Source organism: Narcine bancroftii, chromosome 13 (genome assembly GCF_036971445.1).
Source record: "Narcine bancroftii isolate sNarBan1 chromosome 13, sNarBan1.hap1, whole genome shotgun sequence".
Taxonomy (NCBI): domain Eukaryota; kingdom Metazoa; phylum Chordata; class Chondrichthyes; order Torpediniformes; family Narcinidae; genus Narcine; species Narcine bancroftii.
Window position 1 is genome coordinate 23,712,217 of NC_091481.1, and position 19,649 is coordinate 23,731,865.

Below are 19,649 nucleotides of genomic sequence, written 5' to 3' on the forward strand. Positions count from 1 at the left end.
GGATTCAAGAGTGAGGTGAGGGCAAGAAGGGCTCCTGAAGACCTCGGCGTGGGGGGGTGGGGGGAGGGTGTTGCTAAAGGCTTCTTAATTGCACCAGAGTTTTGGATCTGGAGCTTGGGTTGCCGATGAATCAAACAGGAGTCTGTGTGGCTGCAGGAGCGATGGAGGTGAATCCACAGGCACTCAACAACTCTGAAGGGACTCTCTTTGCTTCTCTTTCTCTCTTACTCTAATGGGCGCCAGGCATCACAAATGGCCACTCTGTCTCCCTCAGGGAAAGAAGGCAATTCTGGGTAATGTTACATGATCTGTTCTATTACGTGCAGAGGTAAAATAGTGCCAATGGTAAGCACTGAGATTGCGCGCACCCCCCTCCCTTAAAAAAACCACAAATAAAGTTGCCAGTTGGGCAATTTCCAAGCACAATTGGGCTAGTTTTGAAGATCAGCTGTGGGAAATTCCCGGCAGGAGGGGGGACGTCGGGCTCCCGACAGGAACGGTGATTCAGAAACCAAAATGTGACAATGTCATTAAAGAACCCCAGGCTGATGCCCATACCTCGAAGTTACATAGGAACATTGGAAGTAGGAACAGGAGTAGGCCAAAAATGGCCCATCGAGCCTGCTCCACCATTCATGGCTGATCTAATTTATGACCTAACTCCACCTTGTTGGCCTTGGGAGTTCGATATTAGAGCGGGCGAGGCATTGACAGGGGTGCCCCCCACCCTTCAAGTGGTGCCCAGGGCATATGCCCTGGCTGCCATACCCTAGATACGCCTATGATTATACATGACAATAAAGGATCTTAAAGGCAGAATGGATAGGTTTAAGAGAAAACTAGGAACAAGTGGTGGAGGTAGGTGGGACCAGCCCAGAACATCAATTTGGTTTGCAGGGAGTTGACCTGATCCGTGTTGTAATGACTCTGAAAGCTTCCACAAAATCATTTCCAGCTCGTGCCTTTCGGTGTTAAAACGTGACCAATTGCGAATGAAAACTGACCCCGCTTTCCATCTCATTCCTCCGTTAATATAGACCTCCACACATTCACATCTTCGCCACAGCACAGAAATCAAATCGTTGCCGTGCACTTACTTTCCTTTCCTTGCACCCCTGCCAGTCCAGTTTGAGGTGTCAGATCGCACATCCACACGGGCTTTTGGACTTTACCATGAAGAACAGGGAGGTTGAAGTGTCCGGTTGATGGAGCAGCGCTTGAAACGTTCACGGTATCGTCATCGTTGGTCCTCTCGGGAGATCCGCAAACCGTGCTCAAAGTTCGAATAAGTGAATTGTCCACTCTGTCGGACAGAGGAATGGTATTGGAGGCGGAAATCCCCCCTCCTACCCCCCCACCACCTCCTCCTCCTTCCCGGACGGCCCGGAGCTGGAAGGAGGAGAAGTTGGAGCGCCTTTCTGCTGCGGGAAAGGGACGAGGGCTCCGGGCGCCGGCACCCAACGATGAGTGAGCTCAAGCAGAGGAGAAAGCCCACGGCCAGCGGCAAGCAAGGCGACGCAGTCAGGGGACGGAATGTGAGGGGGAAGGTGTCGGAGCAGCCTGGGGCGGACCTGAGGCCGGAGTCCGAAGCTGGGCACTGGAGAGAAGGCAGTCGGGGAGCGGACGTGAGGACCATCCTGTGCCTGCTCTCGCTGCTCGCCAGCGCGGCGCTCGCAGGGTAAGAACGGGCGGGTGCGGGCGGGCGCAGGCGCGAAGAATGTGACCCGCGGGGCTCCCCCGAAACTCCGCTCTGGCCGTGGAACTTCCAATGCATTAAAGTGGAGGTGAACCTCAGGCCAGTCCCGCAGAGACGTGGCATTGCTGTTCGTCGCAATCCTGCGGGCGGGAGCCGCTGGAAACTTTCCCTCCATCCCAGCAACTCAGGAAGAGCACGTGAAGTTGAATTTAAAACTTTGTTTGTGAATATCTTGAAAGTTGTCTAAAGTGCAGTTAGACCTTTCACTGCAATCTCCAGTCGACTTTGCAAGTTCTCCCTCTGACTTGATGAATTTCCTCTGACAGATTATGTTATATTTTATATTGTATTAAAGGAGATATTTTTTGGCAGATTTTTTAATAGTGTAGGTCGAGTAGGAACAAATGCCAGAGCTCTGCTCAAGCCAGACAGCCCAGGCTCCGGGTGCCTTTGTACAAACTTTGAAGAGTGCCTTTCAGGACTTCACGAGTTGGTGTTGATTGGATATCCGGTGGAGTAGTTGTTTTGGAAAGTAACAGAAGAACGAACTAAGAAGATTAGGTCTGGTGCCGCAGTCTGAGTGCTCCGAGAGGGTCGTGTGGTTTTCTCTAAGAGAGAGCGCGAGAGAATTCAGTTCGACAGTAGCTGGGACCGGAACATGACAAGCTGGCAAGCTTGTAGAAAACCCCCATTTTGAAGACAGGTTGCGAGTTCTTCGTTCAGCCTGTTCAAAGCCCTTGTGGTGCATGCAGGAGGAGATGGCTGGCTACATCATGTTTCACTTGAAATAAGGGAAACAAAATGGAACTCTGTGGTGATCTGAAAGAAAGAAGTTATCATCTGGAAAACCCTGATGGTGCAAGTTTCTTCGGCAAGACACTGACGTGGCTGATCGGAAGGAATCAGTTTGTGACCAATCTCTCTCTGAAAACCTTCTTGAGAGGAAACCATTTACCCTTCAAGCACCAATGCCTGGTGAAATTCATAAATGTTCAATTCTGTGCACGGTATAAGAATTGCTTGATCCCAGTGAACTTGGAGAAGTGAGATTGAACTGTGAATCAAAGAATATTTCTGAATTTATACAAACCTCAAATAATACAATACACAAACAGGCCCCTCAAAAATAATGTATGTACTGAATAGGAAGCCAAATAAAATTGATCCTTTCTGCTAAATTAATTAAGATCTAAAACTCACAGGATTATAATTGATGGTTGATGTGAGAGATTTTGGGATCTCATGCTGCACTGGCATGGGTCTGCTTTGTTCAGGTATAACATGTCGCCTCTACTCAGAGCACTGTTAAAAACAGTATAGGTTTCACTACAAGCTATCACATTCCCCAAAAGCCTAACCCATGCACACGCACATTGTGATGGCCAATTCATCTTTTAACAGACAAAGCTGCGGCATGAAACTCGAGCACCCCAGGAACCAGCGAACACAGAGACAATATTAATATTGCCAGGAGCTTGACGTCCCTGCTCCTGCTGGGAGCCTGATGTTTTGAAAAGAATTTTTATGTTCTACCCATGACCTGTATTTGCTTTCTCTGGGTGTTCTGGTTTCTTCCAAAATGTATAGTCGCATATTATTTATCGGTGTTCACCTTGCAAAGGGTCATTTGATTGTTTAGTGCTCATGGAAATCCCAGACCCAGTTTAAGTTACAATCGTAACCTTTAAGAGAAGGAACGTTTTTGGAGAGGAATTACATTCCCTAGTGCAGATGCTAAATAATATGCATTGCTAAACTGTGTTTTCCCATCGACACACCATTAACTTAGTCTTATTTTAAATTTCAGTTCACATGCTTCAATGCACCAAACAGATTTTAAAACTGGAATTATATCTTCTATAAGTACAAATATACATGTAAAAACTTGCAAGAATCATAAATCAGCAAAAGGAACCAGAAAGGAAAAAGGTGACAGCTTCAAGTCTTTGCAGTCCGCTAGAATTCACGGAGCCGGTTATATCAGGAGCTATCAAGTGACCTTATTGTCATGTTACGGTGTAGGGTGAGTGGAGTTAGTCAATTGACGTTGGCAACAACTGCAGCTGGAGTAATATATCTTGTATTGCTGTGTTTAAAAATGTAAATGGTTATATGGTTATGGTTTGCAACTAAAACTGTAATCTGATCACCAGCAAATGCTGACCAAAACAACACTTAGGTCGCACACAAAAGATGTCATCACAACGTCATCTTCCCTTCCTATTTCGACCCTTTTAAACTGGCCCAGCTTTGCAACAATCTACCTCTGACGCTACCTACCTTGGCGGATTATAGCTGGGTAAATACAGAACCCCCAAATCCGCCTTCGACGCAATTGCACAGCTAGGCGAAGCGTTCAAAAGGCAGATAATACTTGGCTTTAATCGTCTTTGTGAAAGAGGTACTAGAGAAGCCTTAGTCAAAGAAATATCCTGAACGCTGCATCAGTTGTCCTCATCTTTTCTGAAGGCAGAATTATAAAATATTTCTGAAAGACTGACAATTGAAAATTTGAAAACTTAAAACTGCAGTAATGTCATCTGAAAACAAGTCAATAAACAAATAAAACTGGAATAAGTTAAATAATTTATTTACCTTCTTCTTTCATTGAAATCTTTGGGATCATGAACCTTGGCAGTTGATTTCCCCTACCCTCTACATTGAACATGAATGCTAAACTCTGAGGAGCTACCAGTGATGGAGTCTGCTGAACTGTGTGATGCAGAACTCTGTCAGTTCGGAATTTCCGTGTTTGATTTTGCACTTGGGGAAAGTCCTAAGCTTCCTGTCGTTTAGATGGGTCATGATCAGGACTGTTGGCATCAACCAGCAAGTATTTGTCCATTGAAAGTGCAAATGTTCAAAAGATGGAGAGGAGTTTAGAATTTGGTGCCACTTGTTTCCACTTTCAAAATAGTACGACTGTGAAACTTATAATTTTAAAAAGTGTGATCGTCTGCAATCCGAGGTAATATTTTCTCAAAGTTACAGATACAGAATCATCAATGTTAAGTTTCTCTTTTGCAGCGTTTTGTTTCAGCAATCAACTAACTTTGGTGATCTGGAACAGAAGTACCAACAGCTCCACACAAAATCTCTAGCTGCCCAAGACGAAGTTAGCAAAGTTTTGAAAAAGGTAAATATAATAAAGTTACCTGTAGTAAAAATGTTCAAAAATAAGTGCTTGGTTGAGTAAACATCATGATAAAATTGTTCATAATTCCAAATGAGATACATCGGCCTGTTCTGATGCTCAGCTACACTGGATTGAGTTTTGGTTATGAAACGATTGTGATTTTTGGGTATTGACAAATTTTGAACTTGAATAAAGATATATTTGTGAGCTAAAAAGAAAAAAAAAATCACCATTGTTCATTTTCTTTAAGGGAAGAGAATCTACATGATTTCAATTCAAAATTCTGCTCTTGATCTTCTTTGTACAATTATCAAAATACTAAAGAAATCATTTGCTGCTATTTAGGGACGCTTGAGGTTGATCAACGAATGTTGCCCACAATCCCCGTAGTCATCAAGAATATAATTTAAGAATCCAATTCTGAAACCTACAAATTAAAGTATAGGTTGTACCAAGCGTAGTAAATCATGCTTTGTGCATAGTTTTTTGTTTTGGTGTCCTGCCACTATTGTAATTATCTCAGGAGATTATGTAGTATATTAAAGGAAATATTTTCCACAGATTTTTATGTTGAGTCATTTTGTTTTAACATAATTATTTGAATATTTTGGAAAAAACTTGGATTTAACATGTCCTTTGCATCCCAGAAATATTTTAAAAACACCCAAACTTTTACAATTGATTTAAGTTTTTGTGGTCATAAACCTGTAAATGATTTTGAACATATTATTGATGAACATCATTCCTTGGGTCATTCTAGTGGTGTTAATGGCACGGAACTCGATTTATTATTTGGAATTTAATTTTATTTCCTGAATCTTAAGTTTGATTATTCAAATTTGTAAATCTACTGTGTAGTTGAGAATAACAAAATGCATGGTATATAACTTGCCCAAAGTTGTATAGAAACTACTTTCAGTCGTAATTTTTTTAAGGTATTATGACTTCTTAGTTCATGAAAAATGAGAAAGTATTGTACAAGAGAACACTCAGTTGTATTAAGACTTAATTTCCAATGAACTGTATACAATTTAGTCTCTTCGATGCCAATTTAACTTCATGAGTAACTCCAAATACTTTTTAAAACTTCTCATGATATAATTTCCCAGATCTCCCAGTTTAACATTTTCATAGTTTAATATTAAAACAGAGAACCTAACATTACAATTCACATCGTTCAGCATTAACTATGCCATTTCCCAGCAGTGTTTGAGGTCTTCTGTAGCTTGCTTCTAATAGATTTTTTAAAATGTAACTTTTTTGGTGCCAGCAGTTAGTGTTCATGATTTCCAGTGGACCTTCTGCAACGTCTTTGGGTGAAATGGTGTATGGTCAATTCTGCAAGTTTTTTTAAAAATGAGTTAAGAATTGGTTATTATGAAAACTCAGCAGAGATCCTCTTTGAAAATTTCTCCTCTCTCCTTGCCAAGGAAGTAATCAACAAAACATAGCTTGTCTTTGATAATGGTTGTACAAGTCTTAGGTGAGGAAATAAAATTCTAATGGGCAATTTTTTTTCAATTCATGTTACCTGAATCTGGTCATTTGCATCAGAAATCAGAGGTTTGTGAAAGCTCAGAAATGTGCTGAAGCAGGCAAAATTTTCCCCAGTAGTGAGTTAAAATTTGTCAGTAAAAAGAAAGTCCGTTCCTTCTTTTCATGTTGGCATATACATGGAGTATTATTTTCCACTCGATGAAATTGAAAGCCTATTGGCTATTTTGCTACCAATTGTAGAAAATGGAGGAAATCTACTTTTACTGTCTTAGTGATGTAATGTCTCCTGTCAGGTTACCCACCAGTGGAAGGAAATGCTTTCCATTTTTTTGTGCAAAACTAGTTTATTGGAATAATCTTTGATGATTGATGCTTGGAAATTATCAGGAAAACACATCTTAACTTGCCTCATGAATGATTCGAATGTGAGGGAATTGTTTTATATTTTCTATAAATCTCAAGATCTGCTGCTCAAGGCGGACAGGTAATAAGATTTTATCTGATGTTACAGGAATCAATAGGGGAAATTGTAGGCAAAGTCCCAATAATATAGACTTGAAGAACTGCACAACCATGTGTCTCATGAAAAGAACTTTTACTGCTGTGCTTGAACCATTCCAATAAAATTACTTGTAAATTGCTTCATTTTTTTAGTTGGAATAGTTATGTGGATTAATAGTCATGATTGGGAAAAATAGTCATTGTTGAGGAAAAGGTTCAACTTTGCTAGCCCTAATGCTTGCTTCGTCCCTTAGTCTGGTGCAGTTTTTCAACTTCAGTTTTATTACATAACAAAAATGCTGCTCAGTTTTGTTTACTTTAATTTTCATGAAAGAACAATGCTGCTGGCCATTCTCATGCAACAAGCCTAGATTTTCCTTTTGAAAAGAAGAGAATGGGCCTAAAGATCTCTTTCCAGTAGCTCGTGTTAAGCCACAGTCTAGGAATTTAATTTAAAAATCGAATCGAGTTGAATCATAAAAGACGACATTAAAACCGTCTGGTTCACTCATGCCGTTCTGGAATGGAAATCTGGTATCTACTTGGTCCAGGCTGTCTGTAACTTCAGACACATCATGCTGCTAAGTCTAAACTGTTCTCTGCAAAGGCTCAGTAATTTCAGCTTTTGGGGATAGGGGGTGGGGAGAGAAATAATGGATAGACATTAAATGCTGACCTTGCTAGTGATCAATTAAATAAAATGAATGTACAATCACATTTGTTTAACCATAATTATAAACAATTTTCCCCCTAAATTAGAGATGAGAAACTTTCTGCAGACAGCAACCTTCTATATAACGGTCTTATGTTGGAGGTCACTGCTCCCAGATCCTATTGTACATATTAAATGAGCAGACAATGACTTGGAGTACAATATTACAAGATGGAAAATTGTAAGATTATCACTTTGGTGGAGGAAATTGAAATGGAAATTCTAAGAGATTTAGAAAATTTGGTGTTCAAGGGTCCTTGATGTGCATTTTCATGAGTCAGTAAAAGCCAGCAAACACATACAGCAAGCAATTAAGGCAAGATGCACGTACAGAAACCATTCCTGAAGAATTTTGTGTTCCTTGTCGTAAAAAAAAAATACAATAGTTACTCTAGATTGAGTCCAAGTTCCTGGAATGGCATGTCTGACATTAGAGAGGAGATTCACCAGATGAGGTGCTGTTCTTGAGAGTTTAAGAATAAAAGTTGACTCACTACTCAGAGGATTTTTAGGGAGGGTGTTGCCGTGGCTAGGGAACCTAAAACTTAAATAAGGTGAAGGCCATTTGGGACAAACAGGAAGATGACTTTCTCTAGTCAAAGATGGTGAATCTTTGGAAGACTAAGTTGTTGACAGCATTCAAATCTGAGATCGATAGATCTGCAGATTTCAAAGATCAAGGGATTTCATGACTGAACATGAATATGATCTTGTCGGACAAAGAGCAGCTCAAAGGATGGCACAGCCTACACGCACTTCTGATGTTCAGTCCTTTTACATTATCAACACAAAATTAAACTGTGCATTCTGATCGATGTGCAATTTTATCGAAGATGTACCCAAAACAAATGGTACATAGTTTAGTTATTTGGAATAAATTGAAACCTTTTGAGAATAAAAATTCCTAAAATGTAGTAGTTTACACCCCACTGGGTGTAATGTGATGTGTACAATAAATGATGTGTGTGTTTATGGCCAAGGGTATATTAATGACTGTTACTAAACCTGTGAGTTGCAGTTGACCCCTCAACCTGTTTTCCTCTCAGGGCTGACATGAGGGTTTGCCATTGCTGATTTGCCTGGACCAGGTTAGACCTCAGAAGACTCTGTTCCAAATGAGTGATTATAGTTTACCCCGTGTATGGAGAGAAGATAATCCTACCCTCTCTAACTTCTGATGCATGTTAACATTCTCTGCTGTTAAAGAGTCTTTATGCATGCACTGCACTTTAAAAAGTGGCACGAAGGGGCCAGCTCTAAGTGTATTTGCTAATCATTTCCGATTGACTAAGTCGAATCAGACTTTTTTTGTGTTGTGGATGCAGCTGGAATCATCGGAAGTAGTCCTGCGGAACGTCCTATCATCGAGTTCGGCCATGACCTTCTTTGAAAAAGAGATGTCGGAGCTGCGCAGCAGTATTAACAATTTACAAAATAAAGAACAGAAAATGGCAAGAAAAATGCAGAATGTCAGCGAAAACTTTCAAAATATTTCTGACACCCGGAAAATAAGTTTAAATGAAATAAACAGTGAGATTGCAAACCTGACATCTGAGTCAAAGGGCATGCACAATAAAATTAAATTGGAAATTAACTCAGTTGAACAAAACATGAAGGAACTCAAGTTAAAGATGGATGAATTAGAAATTAGTACTTTGGGAAACACAAGAGCAATCAAACAGCAAGAGGAAGAAGATTTAGATGGACTTGAGAAGCAAGCAAACCAAAATACAAAGAGTATTGAGGAACTAGCTGAACAACAAAACAGTCTGATATCAAAGGATATTCAGATTGTGCAAAAGCAGGCTGAACTTGAACCAAAATTTGAGGAATGCCAAAAAGTACTTCCCATAATTGATGATGGTGTCCACTCTGTCCTCAAGGTGTCCAGAGACCTTCTCAATGCAGAAAAGAAAATGGATGACATGACGAATGAAATATTTAATTTGGAGGACAATATGCTAAAAGTCATAACTGAGATACTGGATATCAAAAAAGAACTAGAAGTATTGCAGTCTGACCGCTGACTTTAAAATTCAATAAACATGAAATTTGACAGTGATGAAGAGAATGAACTGAGCAGAAACATTCCATAGTTAAAGTTAATCTTGCATTTTGAGTGGGGAAAGCAAATTTCCATTGATGCAAACTTAATCATCTGTTCCATTTGCTGGTAATTTGACTTTATCTGCTGGTACCTGAAAGGGCAAGACATTTCCATCTTCAGCAAGATGACCTACATAACATCCCATGTTTGGTTATGGTTCAAATGAAGATTCCATTCAACAAATGCATATAATCAACTTGAGACCGTATATACATGCATACTAGCTTGGAACCACTTATTAAAGTTCATGTGATCATCGAGATTTTTGACTTGATTTGGCATGCGAAGTGAGAAAATTGTGATGATGGAAGATCTTTCGAATGAATGACTCTCATTTTTCACAGATACTGCCTAACCTAAGTGTGTGCAGACATGTTTGTCTCTATTTAAGAAAGTGTGTGAAAAGGATGCTATGTAGTGTCTTGGATGGATATGTGTAGTGATTCAGTACTAATATAGTTCATGCATGTATGTGCTGTTCTGTAGGCTGCTTAAGAGTGGACAGAAGTAGTTGAAATTAAATTTCTGCAACTTGGTCTGCTGGTTCAGTTCTAGGGCCTCGAGGGTTAGATACAAATGATAAATCATAGTTTTTTTTTAAAGGTTTTTAAAATTGTTTTGAAAAGAAAATGATTCGGCATCAGTGATACATTCTATCAGTTTAAAGGTTAAGAGCCTCTTAACTCATAACTCATTTGAGATTGCAGTCATTCCCACAGCTCAATCCTGGGCAACTGCAGGAGGCATATTCTCTTGACACTTGCCTATTCTCCTGGGTCCCAACATGCCCATCCATGAAGCAACCAATGCACATTTTTCAAATCGGTATTCTGTGCTTCCTACTCAAATTTTGATTTCTGTTACAATGGGCAGACTTAACCCAGATCGGGTGACAGCTTCCAATCTCCTGTATCTTTAAATCTCCAGCCAAAAAAAAAATAATCTCAGGGAGGATTGAGCAGCATCTGTTCATGCAAAAGAATTGTCGACTTTTCAGGTCAGGACACTAACGACTAAAAATGGAGAGGAAATATCACTGGTGTCACAAGAAAAGTGGGTGAGTGAGATGGGGGCTGGTAGGTGAGGTGAGTAACTTTAAATCATTATTCTGCATTTACCCCTCTTCCAGATGACCTTTTGTTTCCTTGGCCACCTTTTATCTTCCACTTTACCATTCAATCCTTGCTGCCATGTCAAACCTACTCATTTCCTCTGCAACTCGAAACCCTCAGTTCTGAGAAAAGATCAGTTTACGTTCTTACCCCAGAGATTCTGCTTGAATTGCTGATTACTTCCAGCATTTTCTGGTTTTATTTAAGATTTCAGGGTTTAGTTGCTGATTTGGATCTGTAATTTTGTCTACTGGAAAATTGAAAATTAAAGATCTATCGTAGATGAAATTGCACTTGATAAATTCTTAGTTCAATTTTGTTTGAACACCTCCCATTCCCATTTTTGATGAAAAAGAATAAGAATCTGGTTTATTGTCATGAAAAAAGTGTCACAAAATTTGTTGTTTTGCGGCAGCAGTATTTTACATTACAGGTACAAAATTGCTATAAATTACAATTCCTAAATATAAGATTTAAAAAAAGGAATTAGTGCAAAAAAGAGAAAAGTGAGGTAGTGTCCATAGGATCATTCATCTGGTGATGGAGGGAAGAATCTGTTTTTGTAACATTGAGTGTTTATCTTCAGGCTTCTGTACCTCCTTCCTGGTGGTATCAACGAGAAGAGGGCATGGCCTGGGTGGAGAGGGTCCTTGATGATAAAAGCTTATTTCTTGAGAAACCACCACTTAAAAACATCCTTAATGGAATGAAGACTAATGCTCATGATAACGCTGGCCAAGTTTACAACCATCTGTTGCCTTTTTCTGTTCTGTGCACTGGTATCTCCATTACAGACAGTGTTGTAACCAGTCAGAAATCTCTCCATGGTACACTTGTAGAAATTTGGGAGAGTCTTTGGTGACATACCAAGTCTCCTCAAACTTCTCTAATGACATTTTTATGATTGCATCGACACGGTGGTCTCAGGACAGATCTTTAGAGAAGCTGACACCCAGGAATTTGATGTTTATTGACCCTCTCCACTGTTGACCTCTCAATAAGGACTAGTTGTTCTCCTGGCTTCCCCTTCCTGAAGCCCACAATCAATTCCTTTCTTTTGCTAATGCTGAGTGCAAGGTTGCTGTTGTGACTCCACTCAATGAGCTGATCTATCTCACTCCTCTATCAATTGTGCCTTGCCACTCAGTCTTGGGTGTAGGATGAGAAGAGCAATGGGCTAAGTATGCATCCTTGAGGTGTGCCTGTGTTGATTCTCAACGAAGAGATGTTGTTACCAATCTGCACTGACTAGTTTTCTGATAAGGAAGTAAAAATTGCAGAGGGAAGTACAGAGCCCAGGTTTTGAAGCCTGGTGACTATTACTGAGGGGATCATGGTATTGAAAAGCTGAGCCGTAACCAATGAAAGCAGCCTGATGTAGATATTGCTGTTGTCCAGGTGATCCAGAGCTGAGTGGAGAGCCATGTGCATAGGCAAAATGCAGTGGGTCCAGGTTTTTCTTAGGTACGAGTTAATTCTGGCCACGACTAATCTCTGATAATTTCATTATCGGAGGCATGAGAGTTACTGGGTGATGGTTATTGAAGCTGTTCATCCTGCTCTTCTCGGGCACCGCAATGATTGATGCCTTATTGAAGCAGTGAGAAATTGAAAATGTCCGTGAACACTCCAGCTAGTTGGTTGGCACAAATTTTAGTGCGCTGTCAGGTACGCCATCAGGGCATGATGCTTTGTGAGAATTCACCCTCTTTTTTTCATAGTTAACACTGATTTTATTTTGTTATGCAAAATGTTTGACAATGAAACACCCTCTTGAAGGGTGTTCTAACGTTGGGGTCTGAAACAGTTATCACAGGATTGCCATCTTCTACAGGGATTCTCTCTGGTACAGTTGACTTTTCCTTTTCAAAGCGAGCATGAAAAGTGTCAAGCTCATCGGAGAGTGAAGCATCACAGTCATTTATGATGTTAGTCTTTTCCTTGTAGGATGTTATGACCCTGCAAGCCTTGCCATAGCTGGTGTGTATCTGATTCTATTTCTAACTTCACTTGAAATTGCTGCTTTGCTGTTGAGCTGGACTCAAATTTTACATGATCTCTCACAGATCAACTGCAGTTTCAAATGGAAGTTGTCAAACAAGTTTTTTCAATCATTAATAATATTTCCCTGTAACTGTATGAGAAAGAAAATTGTCTGTTGCTTTTTTGCCCTCCTGTGCTAGTTATATCGGCATCACAAACTGAAGGTGACGTTCTTGATGGCTGTGAAACATTTTCTGAATAGTCACACAGTAAATTGCTGTGAAGTAATTCCATCCAGCAATCTTTTTGTAAAATTGAACTGGGATAATACCATTGGGGGAAAAATAAACAGTGTGAACACTTCCATAGTTGTTCAGCTTTTGTAACAATGATTTGTAATAGTTCCAACAACTCAGTTTATTTAGCAATAAGCAAGTCGGTGAAAATACAAATAAAAATAATGCTGGAATTCTGATGAAGTCTGTTCCACTTGAAACACTAATTTTGTTTCTCTCCCCACCGATGTGATCTGATCTGTTGAGTATTTCCATATTAACATACTGTTGTACCTGTCAAAATACAAATTCATTCAGATTATCCTCTTGAGGAATATTTATGTATCTTATTTATGCATCTATTATTATGGCTGATGCAACTATCATTATTTACTCGGAATGACAACATCGATAAATGATGTCTGTTTTAGAAAGTGTCATTCATAAAGACATTTTAAAACTTGCCTTTTGCTAGTGCGCTCTTTGATTTGTTTGTAATTATAGATTTTATTAAAAAAATCAAGTTTTGTTCATGACTATATTTGATCTTGAAGAAAATTATTTATTGCTTCTCAACCACAAGGGCCTCAGTTTTGATGGGAATTGGTTAATTTATAAAATCACACAATCAATCTTGCTAAATAAAATTCAAGACTAGGTATAATTGTTTATGTTTACAAACTGATAAGAACAATGTTATCATTGGAAATCTAGAATTAATATTAGTTTTTATCTTTGCATATGCAACTAATTGATCACCTTCACAAATAGACACAGGATTATGGACACAATTGCCCTTGTCACTTGCCTTGATCAGGAACTGAACCAGAGCAGAGCCTGGTGGCAGAATGCAAAACAGGTGAAATATATGCCCAAGAGGCAGGTCTGCAGTGGATTTCGATGCTCTTAATTTTTAAAATTTGCAAATCCTTGATATCAAGATTATTAGCTCTTCTTGCTCCAAAATACATGCAAAATTCTGCAGAAATATTGCAAGTGAAATATTAATTCTAGACATTTGCCAATTAAACTACAAATTATAGCTAATAACTTGAGCTCCAACAATCTATCAAGTTCCAATGGGGAGCCAGTTTGGAGTATAAAAATAAGCATGAATTTCAGTTCTGTACTAGGAAAGAGTCTGAATTCTTTCATGTTTTCCTGCACCCCTCTGAGATAGAAAATTTAATAGAAAATATTGATGGCTTAAAAAAATGCTTTGTTAAATTTGAATCAGCAGATATTTTTCATACCTTCAGAATCTATCATGTGCATTGATATGTTAATACCACCACAGATATAACAATGGAAAAAAAACATTTTCTATTAAAATGCATTTATGGAATTTAAACAGAAGATATATCAGATATAATGTAAATTTAATCCATGGAGGCAACATATGTTGGCCGTTCAAGACAGTCTTTCAGCAAAATATCAACCAATCTGTATGCAAATATTATGGAGCTGCAGATATAATGTAAGGTTTATTTTAATTTGAAAATCCTATAAGCAGAATAAACCAGAGGTAATTGCTCAACATGTGCTTAATGGTTAGTAGTCCTCTTACACCTGGAGCATGAATCAGAAATTCCCATTCAAGTCAACTATATCTGATATGTATGGAATGAAAATCACATGCAGTACATTTGGAAGCACTCAGAGAGTGGAAGAACATTCTTTGGATAGAGGGGGAAAAAAAACTAAAAATATTTTATAAAAATATTTTAAGGAATTCTTAATAAGTACTTTTGAAGCCAAATTGATCTTTTTGTAAAATTGAACTGGGACAATACCATTGGGGGAAAAATAAACAGTGTGAACGCTTCCATAGTTGTTCAGTTTTTGTAACAATGTAATAGTTCCAACAACTCAGTTTATTTAGCAATAAGCAAGTCAGTGAAAATACAATTATTTCCAATAATAGGATCCCCTCTGATATTAATGTGGTAGTGCACAATTTTAATTGAGGGATTATTCTTGACACACAGCTCACAGAGACAGGATTCCCCCGTTCTTCCTTGAAGTAACTGGATGAGACATTTTTCCACTGGAGAAAGCAGGTAGAGTTTAGTTTCAAGATTGGCAAGGATGGCACCCCAAGAAAAGTTGCATCTCTCAGGGCCATGATTTTTAAAATTTAGATGTACACCACGGTAACAGGCTATTTTGGCCCATAGGTTTGTGCTTCCCATTTTACACCCAATTAATCTACACTCCCGATATATTTTGAATGGTGGGAGGAGACTGGAGATCCGGGGAAAACCCATGCAGACATGGGGAGAATGTACAAACTCCTTACAGCGCAGAATTCAAACCCCCATCCTGATTGCTGACGCTGTAAAGGTGTTGCGCTAACTGCTACATCAACCATGCCAACCTATCTTCGAAAATGCATCTGATTCTGAGGTGAAAGTGGTATCAATTCAGTCACTAATAGCACTGAATGAAATAATATGATGGACCTCAGGGGTGGCCAACTTTTTAATTTTTAATTTAGATATACAGCATGGTAACAGGCCATTTCGGCCCACAGGTCTGTAACACCCAATTACCCGACACCCCCCAATATGGACTCAAGGGCCAAAATGGCCTGTTACCATGCTATTTGTCTGAATTAAAATTTACAAGTTTGTCCGTCCCTGATATAGAGTCTAAAGTAGTGTTTCTTTATTATTTTGCCCTCCCCCACCAAGGAAGAGGATCTGGAATTTGAATTGTCACATGAGACTTTATTCTTTATTGATTTGGGACTTAAATTTCTTCTGGCCATCCATCCCATAGGACAATGATGGTTCCTTTCGGTCAGTTTGTGGGGTTTGAATTGATAACCCACTACTCAGAAAGGAACAGCATGTGTGTGATTGGATTTAGGTGAGTAGGGGTTGCACAGGTCCAGGCCCACCCTTTCGACATTCCCTCCCAGATCCAGCAGCATGGTGAGGTCCAAGACGGCTGGGAGAAGTTCTATTGCAGTGAATGACCAGTGCTCTGTTGTTAGTATTACTTAAGGTAGTAAGTGAGTGGAAAAAAGGTTGACAACCACTGCTTGAAACCTTTCCTGCAAAATGTCTTTCAAATGTCAAAATTGTATCCACTCCTATAGCTTCCTCTGGCTGTTCATTCTAGATACTGACCACCCTCAGAGTGAAAACATTTTCCTTCCGTTCTCTCTACAATTTCTTTTCTCACCTTAACCCTCTGCCCTCTAGTTCCTGAATCATCCAGGAAAAAAGTGAGCATTCATTTTATCCATGTCCCTCATGATTTTATGCAAGATCTCTACTCAGCTTCCTACACTCCAGGGAATAAAGACTTATCCTCTCCAGTCTCTCTCCCTAGAACTCAAGCATTCATGTCGTGGTAAAATCCTAGTAGACCTCTTTCCTCTTAATGATGTCCTTCCATCCAAAAGTGCCTAGAGTATTGGTCTCACAAACATTTTGTAAAATTGTATCATGATGTCCCAGTGAAGGCACTTTCTCTGTACTTTTAGGCCTCTCTTCTACAACACTCTCCAGGATGCTAACGTTTACTGTGTACATCCTGTCTTGATTTGACTTGCTGGAATGCAGAACCTCACACTTGGCAAAATGAAGTCCCATTTGCTACTACTTGGCCCACCTTCCCAACTGTTCTCAATCCTCATGCACACATGCTCAGAATGTTTGCTCGTTTAGCCCTTCACTCCCGTGAGCAGCAGGTGCATGGTTATGGAGGCAATATCATTATGTAGGAGTCACAGGGAAAGTGTTGAAATAATTAGCCATCCCAGTTATAACGTAAATAGAGAAAAAAGCCAAGAATACACACCTGGTTCGAGAGGAAAAAATATGGTACTTCATATGACATTTGTTGACATTCTGTAACCAAGGTTATTATGACCTGAAACATGCTTTAATTGTGACTTAAAACTACTGTACGTAAAATATGGAGAAGCATACAAAATGGTTTGTTTAGAATTTTGTGAAAAACTTATTATGTACTGCAATGTATATTTACATACATTGAACAAATGTATAATTTATATTGTATCTTTTAAATCTTGTTCTGCCTACTGTTCAAAACTATTCTTGAATTGGTAATGCCATAATTAATATGGCTGAATCTACGAAGGTAACTATGGATGAAAATGTGTACTGTTATCTAATTATTTGCACACTGTTTGAGTTGAATCAGTTAGTATTTGAGTTAAATTTATCAGTCTGCTTGCTCTCGCACCTTAGTTTGCAAACTAATGCAATAGAGATACTGATTATCAAAAATGTCATGAGATGGGGTGCCATCTATAAGTACTTATGATTCATAACGTTTAAAGACCTATTATTTGAGAAAGCAATTTGCTCTCCTAATACATTCATGATTAACCAGCAATAAACTCATTAATTGGTCATTTTATTTGATTACTGTCTACAGGAACTTGTGTGGCAAGAATAGATGCTATTATTGGCAGAATAACTAATACCATTTATCTTAACACACTAGAATGACTCTGAGATGATGCTGTCTAATTATTGTTTATATGAGAGTGATTTTTTAAAAATGTAATTACCAACCACTGAAACATCTTGCTTATCTACCTATAGTGTGAAAGTGCACAAGAAATTCTGGACAAACTTAAAGACCATTCACTGCTAAAGCAAGTTGAAAATCTCCAGACAGAAATTACAAAAGTGAAGATTTGGTCAGCCACCATCACCGAGAAAAGAAACGAGTTGGATGAAAAACTTGTTTCTCTTTCCAATGCTATTGAACGGATAGAAAAGAGTACAGTTCAAATATCAAATGATGTCACTACAAAACTTGCAGGTGTCAGAACTGATATACGCCGGATATCTGGTCTGGATTCAGATATTAATTCTCTGAATGATTCTTTGTATGAACTGGAAAGCAAAGTAGGTAGTGTAGAGAAAACCGCTATCCACAAAATAGGAGACTTAATTGCAACCAGTGTTGAAAGAGTGACACAACTGAAGAATTTGGTGTCCGGAAATACTGAAAAAATTGACTTTCTGCAGAAGAAGTTGATAGAACTAAAAGCTGAAGATAATAAACTTTCAGACAGGCTTTTTAGTTTGGAAAACAGTCGAGCTAAACTTCTTAAAGCAGTCGTGTTTGCCAATGACCTTAAACCTAAAGTTTACAACTTAAAGAAGGATTTCTCTACCCTTGAACCACAAGTGAATGATCTCATTGGAAGGATTGGACATATTTCTTCTGACTTACAGAAAAGAAATGAAGAAATTGGCAATTTGAGAAAAGAAATAGCTAACTGCACTGTAAACTTAAATGAAAATCAGGGAGCAAAAGATCAACAGGTTACAGCTATGGGTCAGTGATGATTTTTTTTTAACAATGGGCTAAGTTACAGAATTGTCTGAATTTATCAGTAATTTGTATTTTTGTCAAAGCTTTTTGTTATTCTATTTGTAGTCCTGATGTCTGGCATAGCTTTGGTTGCTTTTTGCTCTATGTTAATGTACAAATCTCAAGAAAGCAAGAAGAATGTGACATTCCTTCATGAGGCTGAAGACATTTGGAATTCATTTGAATAAATTTTTCTGAATAAATGATGTTTCTTTAAAATGTTCTTCATTATATAATCAGTTAATTTATGTTATTTACTTAACTTCACAGGTATATTTTAACATTAGTTTTGGATGTAATACATCTATTATCCTGTAAGAATAATGAATTGCCCTAAAACAATGGTTTTGAAATTGCCTCCCAAACTCAAATTCCACCTTAAGCAATCTCTATGCCATAACTGCTCTGTGATAGGTAAGGGATTGCTTGTGGTGGTATGTGAGTGGGAAGGTTGAGAACCACTGCTCTAGACCCAATTGTTACTGAAATATTTTGCTTGAGAAAAACTGTCATTGGCCCATTTCCTTTGGAGTTATGAAGCCGTGCACATAACGAGTCAATTAGATACGATTAAAACAGTGGTTTTCAAACTTTTTCTTTCCACTCACATACCACCTGAAGTAATTTCTTATTAATCACAGAGCATTTATGGCAAAGGGATTATTTAAGGTGGAATGTGAGTTTTGGGAGGCAATTTGATAATCACTTCCCTATAACTACACCAACCTAAAACTTCCTCCTTCTGCTCTTCCAGCTTAAGTTGTTGCATACAATATGTTAACTAAAACTCTGATGAGAAAATTTGAACAAATGAATTTGATGACTGAGGTTGGTACTTTCTGGAGTAGTTTCTCTGGCCAGTGTTGCTGAAGATTGAGCCTTAACTTCTACATTATTTGGATTTTTTTTTAACCATTGTTCATTCATTCAAGTCAGCCAAACAGCAGGAGGTATGCAAGCCCAATTTTTTTAAAATTTCTCCAGCATAATCTGGGTCCCAAAGGTGAAAAACTACAGATGTAAATGCAGATGCATACCCAGTTATGCACTCCTAGTTAATATTGATCTGTACTGCTTTGTTTTCAGACTTTGTCAAATAGAGGCATGATATTTGCCTATCTAATAATTTGAAACATAAATCCAATATATAGTATATATATTGTTTATGTGTTACATCTAAAATTGCTCTATTTAATCTAATATTTAGTTGTTTTAAATGAATAGCCCTGAAAAATATCTTGTTAAAACAAATAATTTAATGTTTCT

General features: G+C 38.5%; 1 protein-coding gene and 1 long non-coding RNA gene across 3 annotated transcripts; one reads left to right on the forward strand and one right to left on the reverse strand.

The window, feature by feature from the left end:
- The first annotated feature begins 1,355 nt into the window (after nucleotides 1-1,355).
- LOC138747963 (inhibitor of nuclear factor kappa-B kinase-interacting protein-like) lies at nucleotides 1,356-18,586 on the forward strand. Of its 2 annotated transcripts, none has more exons than XM_069907623.1 (3): nucleotides 1,356-1,678; nucleotides 4,724-4,832; nucleotides 8,868-13,494. In XM_069907623.1, the coding sequence occupies exons 1-3, from the start codon at nucleotides 1,464-1,466 to the stop codon at nucleotides 9,567-9,569; spliced, it is 1,026 nt and encodes a 341-aa protein (XP_069763724.1). In that variant the 5' UTR covers nucleotides 1,356-1,463; the 3' UTR covers nucleotides 9,570-13,494. The 2 variants fall into 2 exon arrangements, with proteins under 2 accessions (XP_069763724.1, XP_069763723.1); XM_069907622.1 differs by lacking the exon at nucleotides 8,868-13,494 and adding an exon at nucleotides 17,603-18,586 and having other exon boundaries at nucleotides 1,361-1,678.
- On the reverse strand, nucleotides 12,705-16,882 carry LOC138747964 (uncharacterized). The gene is made up of 3 exons (XR_011347757.1): nucleotides 16,830-16,882; nucleotides 13,828-13,998; nucleotides 12,705-13,313 (listed from the first exon to the last, which is right to left on the reverse strand). It is a non-coding gene; the product is annotated as an uncharacterized lncRNA (long non-coding RNA).
- Nucleotides 18,587-19,649: the final 1,063 nt, after the last annotated feature.

Bases quoted from the DNA above. Each gene is read 5' to 3' on its own strand.
- LOC138747963 (XM_069907622.1), top strand. From the start codon at position 1,464: ATGAGTGAGCTCAAGCAGAGGAGAAAGCCCACGGCCAGCGGCAAGCAA. The intron at 1,679-4,723 runs GTAAGAACGGGC...TCTCTTTTGCAG, and splicing joins GCCAGCGCGGCGCTCGCAGG to CGTTTTGTTTCAGCAATCAA. The intron at 4,833-17,602 runs GTAAATATAATA...ATCTACCTATAG, and splicing joins TTAGCAAAGTTTTGAAAAAG to TGTGAAAGTGCACAAGAAAT.